The 8,529-nt window shown below is 39.1% G+C and overlaps 1 protein-coding gene across 1 annotated transcript; it reads left to right on the forward strand.

Annotated features, from left to right (window-relative positions):
* Positions 1–1,703: 1,703 nt before the first annotated feature.
* On the forward strand, positions 1,704–6,745 carry ptger4a (prostaglandin E receptor 4 (subtype EP4) a). Its single transcript, XM_008418293.3, has 2 exons — positions 1,704–3,085; positions 5,925–6,745. The coding sequence occupies exons 1-2, from the start codon at positions 2,291–2,293 to the stop codon at positions 6,366–6,368; spliced, it is 1,239 nt and encodes a 412-aa protein (XP_008416515.1). The 5' UTR covers positions 1,704–2,290; the 3' UTR covers positions 6,369–6,745.
* The last annotated feature ends 1,784 nt before the right edge of the window (positions 6,746–8,529 follow it).

Here is an 8,529-nt window from a genome sequence, read left to right on the forward strand (position 1 = left end):
AATTTCTGAAAACCAGTATGAGAAGATTGTGGAAGGAACCCAATAGCATCTGACCCAAGTTCACCAATTTAAAATGCAAATTCACAAAATACTTGAGGAAACATGATTGGATTAGCAGAAATTAATTTAAAACAAATGTCTCATAATTTTGGTCAATTACAGCTAGAAAAACTAGTCTGACTGACTTAAAATAGGAAAGGTTTGGGTTTGTGGACATAAACGGGCACATAGTGTGTTAATATCTGATTTCAACCATTTCTTGCTTCCATCTGCATGCACATTGTTTGATTGCTCATTTTTAAAACATACCAGTTCAGCTATAAAAGAAGAACAATGTCTTTTTCTTTCTGATGAACTAATTAATTGCTACTGTTGGATGAATTTGTACTTTCTAGAGTTCAAATTCAAGTGTCCAAATCAAACCGTGACAATCATTTCGATGATGCTAATTATCATGTCAGGGACACCAGCTCATTACTGTCTTTCTGAAGAATACTGTGTTTATTTTTCCTGCTGCTAACTGAGATTTAATGTCCTGATACAGAGTTCTCGATGTCCTTTTAGAGAAACATACTGTGACAAATGCAGCTCTGAGGAATAATCAGTAGGGTGTCAGACAAGCTTAAAAGGTGTTTGCATGAAATGTGGTGAAGAGATCAGAACAAGAGTGAACAGTCACTGTTTCAATAAAGGTTTGGCGTCTAACAAGTTCTTCATTTTTAGCTGAATTTGTGGAGAAGTTCTTGTTCAGTGATGAAGGAAAATGTCTAGAAGTTAATTGTTCAGATAAGCATTCATCATGAAAATATTGTCGACAGTTTGCTGCTCCGTCTCGGACTGAAAGACTCGACAATGGAGTATTTATGCACAAAACAGGACTTAGTTGAATAAATTCATGCAGTTTCTTTTTTTTTATTATTGTATCTTTCTTTGCTCCAGGTGAACTCAGATCTGTTCAGATTCAGAGAGAGGACGTGGAAAAAAGATCCGGAAGAAATCTCCCAAGACCACTGCAGCCTTCGCCACATATTCTGACTTGTTGTTCTGATTTTAGCTTCTATCTGCTGAGACAGTAACATATATTGACTGTGGTTTTAGTTTGAAAAATATATATATATTAAGGTTTTTTTATAAGGTGTAATTTATCATGTTGAGATTTTTAGAATTTATATATTTCCAAATAAACTTTCCACATAACTTTGTACTTTTTGTCTGTCTGGCCTTTTCTCACTTTTTTCCATGGATTAATACTACTTATGTAAAATTATATCCGCACCCCCAACCTCACTAGGGACAAGGGTGTAAGAAAATGGATGGATGGATGGATGGATGGATGGATGGATGGATGGATGGATGGATGGATGGATGGATGGATGGATGGATGGATGGATGGATGGATGGATGGATGGATGGATATTGCTCCTCGTTTTGGGTCCCTTGCGTCTCTGATCCTATAATTGTATTTTTCTAATCATTAGTTGATTTAAAATGCTAACGTCTTCCTTGATTTTATTTTTTATGTTTATTTTATTACCATTTTTTATTTTTAATCCAATTTCATTAGATTTTTTTGCTCTATACTACTTACATTTACTAATGGACGTTTTACTCTTATGCGGTAGAATAAAACATTCTTGATCACTGCTTTTGCCTCGGTAGTCTTTAGTGACATCAACACAGTCCAGTGAATGTTTGTTTGCAGACAAAGTTTGCCGGACTTCAAAATTAAACACATTGTGCGGACGCGAACGGCGAGCGCCACCTTTCGCTACATGTCCGCAGACAACGTTCACCGGGCGTTGGCTGGACGTTCACCTAACGGTCGTTTAACGTCCGTTCAACAAATGTAATAGAGTTTCAACTGGACGTACAGCCAACGTTCGCTTAACGTCCATCTGACGCATGTCGGTTGTAGAGCAAACTGTTTCACTGAATGAAGGGGAGGGACTGGACTCCCCAGGAAGCTGGAAGGCAGAACTTTATTTCAATGAACCCTCTGGTGTCTCTTTTCCACATGTACCTCGGTGTGTCCTGCTGACTGAAAACCGCCTGCATGGACCAGTTTTCTGAGGATTTTTTATTTTCTTTCTTTAGAAATCCCCTGAGGACCGTCGGTGGCAGCAGCAGGGAGAGGATGCTCTGCATGGGGGGGAAAGTTTCCCGGTAAGGTGCGACCAGCTGGTGTTTGGGACAAGTCTGTTCGCGAGGAAATAAGTTTCGTGTGTCGGACTGGAAGTACTGGCCTCAAGAGAAGTTCTGCCCTCCCGCTGAAGCCCATGTGGACACGACGATGAATAATCCAACGACGACGATTATTCCGCCAATGAGAAGCATACCTCCGACCGTCCCGATTCTTATGTTCACATTCGGGGTGGTCGGGAATGTCATCGCCATCGCAGTTTTGTGTAGAACTCGCAAAGAGAAAAGGGAGACAACGTTTTACGCGCTCGTATATGGCCTGGCGGTTACGGATCTCGTGGGCACACTGCTGGCCAGTCCGGTCACTATATCCACTTACGCGCAGGGGCAGTGGCCCGGAGGGGACCCGCTGTGCCAGTACATGGGCTTCATCATGCTCTTCTTCTCCCTGGCGGGACTCAGCATCATCTTTGCCATGTCTGTGGACAGATACATCGCCGTAAAATATCCCTACGTCTACAACAACCATGTGAACCAGAAGCATGCCGGACAGACCCTGGTGGCCATCTATATCTCCAACGCGCTCTTCAGCGCGTTACCCGCCATCGGCTTCGGGCAGGTGGCGCTTCAGCACCCGCAAACCTGGTGCTTCTTGGATTGGCGAACCAACCATACCACCCATGCCGTTTACTCTTACCTATACGCCGGCGTCAGCATTTTTCTCATCTTCTTCACTGTCGTCTTTAACGTGCTGTTGTGCGTGGTTCTGCTCCGGATGCACAAGAAGTTCTTGCGCAGGATGTCGCAGGGAACCGACTCCGGGCGCATCAGTGACTTGCGGAAGAAATCGATCAGCTTCGTACATCTGGCCGACACAGAGATTCAAATGATCCTTGTCCTCGTAACCACAACGGTGGTGGTGCTCATCTGCTCCATCCCACTTGTAGTAAGTATTCAAGCTGCTTGTCATCCATGCGCACCCATTACGCACTGCCATTTCAAATGATTGTATCGGGGAAAGTTGCTGAAGTCCGGCTACATTTGTGAATATTGTGTTTCTCTTCATTTGTCTGGCTTTTGGGTAACCACTAATGTTATTTGGACGCATTTGTTATTTATAGACGACTCCCATTTTTGAACAATATTTTTAAAAATGCCTGTTCAAACTAAAGTTTGCAAAGAACCATTTTACAGGACAGGGAAAATAAACTATCATAAACTGAAGATAAGAAATACATTAAAGTCATAACAGTAAAACTTTAGCATCACATTAAAAGGAATAAATAACTGCCTGATTGAATGCTTGTTTCCCTCCATGGGAAAGATGCAGAAGTTAGTAATGGTTTTAATCCTAATTGAAGAGAGCCCAATGTTTTTGCACATCAGTTTTTCCAGGAAGCTGGAAAATAAAAGCTGTCTTCCCTTATTTGGTGTTGATCCATTGAACACGAAGTAAACAGGTTTTTAATGGTGCATGCTGACAGACAACCTCAGGTTGTATTTGAGCAGAAGATTATTCAGTGTTTTACAGGCTATCAAAGGGATGCCAGTGCTGGTGATTTTAACAACTGATGACATCATTTATTGCAGTGGTGTTGGTCTGAACTCTGGCAGCAGCATCTTAGTTAGCAGTAATTATTATATAAACGGTAAAGACTGCATCAAAATATTCCAACCTGAAAATAAAATCTTGCAGCAGTTTTTCTGTCTCCATTTTACACAGGAATCCCAGACCACAGATGTTATCAATAGGGCTATTTATTGATGGACATTAATATGGATGATCTATGATGTGGATGTTAGAATGTAGGTCTGAGTTCATAATTAAACCTTTTGTATAGGCTGTGTTCCAAATTATTATGCAAATTGGATTTAAGAGTCATGAAGATATATTTTTTTTGTTGTGCTATTAAATTTATAGATGGTATTGTGTGTCAGGGCTCTTTGAATCACTATAATTCCTTTCAGAGAGCTGGGTTGATTAGTTGGTCTGGTGAGCTCAATTAAAGGAAATCTACTTAAGAAGGATGTTCCACATTTTTACACATCCCAAAACGGCTGTGATATCAGCAAGGAGGTGGGGGAGTCATGTTTTGGACCGGAATCATGGGGAGAGAGCTGGTCGGCCCCTTTAGGGTCCCGGTGTGAAAATGACCTCAGCAAAGTATATGGACTTTCTGACTGATCACTTTCTTTCATGGTTCGCCTCATGCATGACAATGCACCATCTCAAGCTGCAAGGAATACCTCTGTGCCATTGGCTGCTATGGGCATAAAAGGGGCATAAAAAGGGTATAAAAATGCTTCCAACCTAGCTTAGCTCTCTGCCTACATCTCCCAGAATGCTGTGCGGTTCTGGATCAGAGTTTAGTGAATATTATTATATATTGAATATATATAATAACCCCTGGACCCCTGGATCTACATCCTATCAGGTGTGTTATCTATTGTTATTGATCACTGACATTGTTATTATCTAAAAGTCAATATTCTGTATAGGTTTCATGGGCTATGCAGTAGAGATTCATGACTTTTCCTACACTGTAAGAGAAGATTTACTTCTTATGTATTGAGCTATATGGCAATACAAAAATCTCCTTTTGAAATAATAATCTGTTTAAATCCGACACAAATGTGTGACTTAGAAATAAATATTCTAAATCTGACTTGTATGCAGAATAACAATAAATGCATGGTATGTACAATAAGTGTTAAGTTTTTCAAATTAATTCACAGTAGGTTGTTCATTACTGGGTTGTTAATCACATATCCTGCAAAAAGTCATCTGCTGAAAAGTAAATCCAGGAAAAGGAAACTTTACAAGGAATAACAACAAATGTTAAATGGTAAATTTACAATCTACCAATAACTAAACACAAGGAATAAATAATAAACTTAGTCTAGCTGAAATAATTAAGAACTGACTGATCTAAAGTAAAACAGAAATAATGTTGATCAGTCAAAACAAGAATAACAAAGACAACAAAAGGAAAAACTGTAACCCAGGATTCTGACATGCATGTGTATTATAGAGGACTGCACAAGGTAAATAATGCATGGTTCTCAATTTATTTGTATTTTTCTCTTTTTTTTTTCTTTTTTTTCTTTTTTTTTTTTTACTAACAAACAATTTGAACACACTGTCCTCCACAGCAACTATAACTGCTGGTATTTTGGTGTACGTCTTTGACATTTTCTAGAGACTTAACTTTTCGCCCAAATAACCCAAACTCAGTCCAATTGGAGGGAGCTAACTTTTATTGAACATGATTGTTTTGTGAAATCAATAAATGAATGTTATCCAACAAAACATGTGAATGAAGTAATTAAACCTGAAGTAAAGAGAAACTCTTAGCTCTGATTCCATGTGGTAAAACAGGCTCGCATACTGAGAAGGCAAATGGCTCAACTATTTTTCTAGATCTTCATAACAGCTAAAGGGTGAATAATTTGTAAAGGCACTTGCTGTATGTTTATGGAGTCCTGCTGGGCGGTTGACCCTTGCCCTACTCTCAAAACTTCAGATTCCTCTAATGATGTGTATTAAAGTAAACTAAGTTTTTTTTTTTTTTAAAGTACAAATCATGTAACATTTTTCTTCCACTTCCCAGTAATGTGCTTCACTTTGTTGCTCATAAGATCCTAATAAAATGCATTGAAGTGATTGTAACGTGACAAACTTTGAAAAGGTTTAGAGGATGTGAACGCTTTAGCAAGGTAGACCAGATGCAAGCACATCTGTACAACTTCAGTGTATCTTACCAACCAATGTTTCTCTGTTGCAGGTTCAGGTGTTCCTAAACCAGCTTTATAAGCCTCCAGTTGAACTAAACATTGCAAAGAGCCCAGACATACAGGCAATTCGCTTAGCCTCCTTCAACCCTATCCTGGACCCCTGGATCTACATCCTTCTGCGTAAAACTGTTTTACGTAAAGTTATTGGGAAAATCAAGTATACATTTGCGAAAACAGGAATAAGAAGAAGATCAATCACAGTTCCCCTGTCGGATGTTCACCGTAACGCCTCCACCAGCAGTCCCTCTCTGGCCTCTGAAGGCCCACAGTTGGTCAGGCGTGACTCTGAGGGTTTCTTCTACGAGTCGGAGGACATCCAGCCAGCTACTGAAAGCCAGCTACAGATAACCGAACCGAGTGACTCACAGAATCAGAGCAAAGAAACAAGCACATTCACAGATTTAACAGTGGTCACCTGCACAGAAGATCATTGATCACAGTGGGGGGCGAAATGCATTCAACTTATTTTTGAATAAGAAATGCTGACTTCTCATATTTCTTTGCTGAGGCAGAATGTCAGTTATTTCTCCATAGGAGAAGACGTACATTTCTCTTAGAAAAAAGAAAAAGTGGAAACATAAGAATGGACGCTGAACTGATATTTTGTGACTCATGCACATGCAGCGAGAAAGCTCTGTTATCGTGAACAAAGACGCTGGTGGCAAGTTCTCATTGGAAAACAACACTACGTCTGCTTGGAGACGGCCTTTTTCCGGTGAAAGAAGCACTGCAATTTGCATTAAACAAGTTTCTATTGGCACTGCTGTTGTTGAGCTCTGATGCTGAAAATAAACAATGTCTGCACATCGAACTAGAGTTGAAATGTAGTGTGCTTAAAATGATTTAAATTAGCTCTGAAAATATCTGAGACCCCTAAGTGATTTTATTAATGTAGCTTCAGTTATGACAAACATATTTAAAAATTTCAAAAAGTATTAACTGAGGGCTGGATGCAAAAACATTTGATACTGTTTGTCAGATGTCAATAAAACATCTGACAAACAAAGAAACAATATTTATAAAAAAAATCAATACCACTGGCATCACCATTATTACTGTTATTGCTATTTTTATTATCATTACAGTTAATATTACATAATAGCAATGGTATTCAAAGCTAAAACTGGCTTGTACATTTCTTTTGTGTCTCTACGAAAACGGCCCTCACAACGTGGGCGGCGATATCAGCATACAATCACTCATTTGATGTTTACTCTTGTATGTCTGTGATCGTCAGCATTCAGCTACCTCAGTGAAGACAAATTTAGATTCTGCAGGAGATTTCCTGCAGCCGTCAGTGCAGGACAGTGACGGTAGCGTGCGACTGTGTGCACTCACTGCACGAACCGTGTTCTGCAAAGTCAATGAGGCCGGTAATTGAGGAGAAGTGAGTCACAAGATATAAGGTCATTACAGTATATAAAAAAACAGCACTGTGTGCAATTCCTGGGATTAATCCTTGGTATGTGTTGTCATGGACAGACTCAAACTCTACTGATGCTTTGAAAGGATTTCTTGTGTTAGCTCCGTGACAAATGCGCACCGCAGTGATGTATTTCAACGAACACATGCTATTTGTTTCTCTGCCACACAAACATGCTATCGTAATCTTCAAAACTATTTGTTATCCTGAAACTGAGTGTACAATGATTCCTATTCTATAACAGACGAGACTTAAATATTTCCCAGACTACAGAGTTTTGGAGAAGTCAGTGGAGATCTGTTCAATACTGTGGATTACAAAGCTTTCAGATAGAAACTGATACAAACAACTGCTGTCAAGGAGGTAAGAGCAGTGAAACAATTCTTTAGAAGAAAGTTTTTAGAGGGATTATCAACCCAGACAGGTATTTGTGTGCTCTTCAAGCTGTTTGGAGCAGCAGTTATTTATCCACTGCTCAAAATTAAAAGGTCTGTTGTTACAGTTATTAAAATTTATACAGTACAGCAAAATACTTTTTTTTGTAAAATTCTGGTAAGTGTAGTTTTTAAATTAGGAAAAAAAAATAAGAATACCTGTTCACGCATTTCTTCCACAGCAAATTATTAGAAGCAGAAAAAAAATTACATTTTGGTGCAAATAAATGTGCATACTATGCCAGGGAAAAACAGTAAAATATGTAAACATTGCAGTCAGTTCAATGCAAAACAAGAGCTTTATTCTGCAATTCGTAATTCAAAAGCATCGTGTTTCCACTACATCATCCTCAGAGCAGATTCTTAAATATTCTTCCTGCTGTTTTTTTTTTTTCTTTTCTTTTTTTCTGAGTTTCAAAATACTTTGGTTGGTTTGGCTTCTGTAAGGGGCAATTCAGCTGAGCTTTTGTCAGTAGTAACCATCTTACCTACAGACAACACTCAGCACTGTTTCACTCTGGAGAAACAGAAACGTTCTCACAGAAAAGTGGAAGTAACTTCTGTTCTGAGGGTGACCAGTTGTAAAAGCTGGTCACCCTCAGAACAACTCTAATCTCAAAATAACACAGAATCTTCTTGTATTATGTGATTTTGAGGTCAGGAGGTCTTATCTGAAGTCTGGTAGCTTTCATTCAACTCCTTTATTGTCATTACATAATGTGCTGTGAAAATCTGCTC

Source organism: Poecilia reticulata, chromosome 9 (assembly GCF_904066995.2).
Source record: "Poecilia reticulata chromosome 9, P_reticulata-male-v2, whole genome shotgun sequence".
NCBI lineage: Eukaryota > Metazoa > Chordata > Actinopteri > Cyprinodontiformes > Poeciliidae > Poecilia > Poecilia reticulata.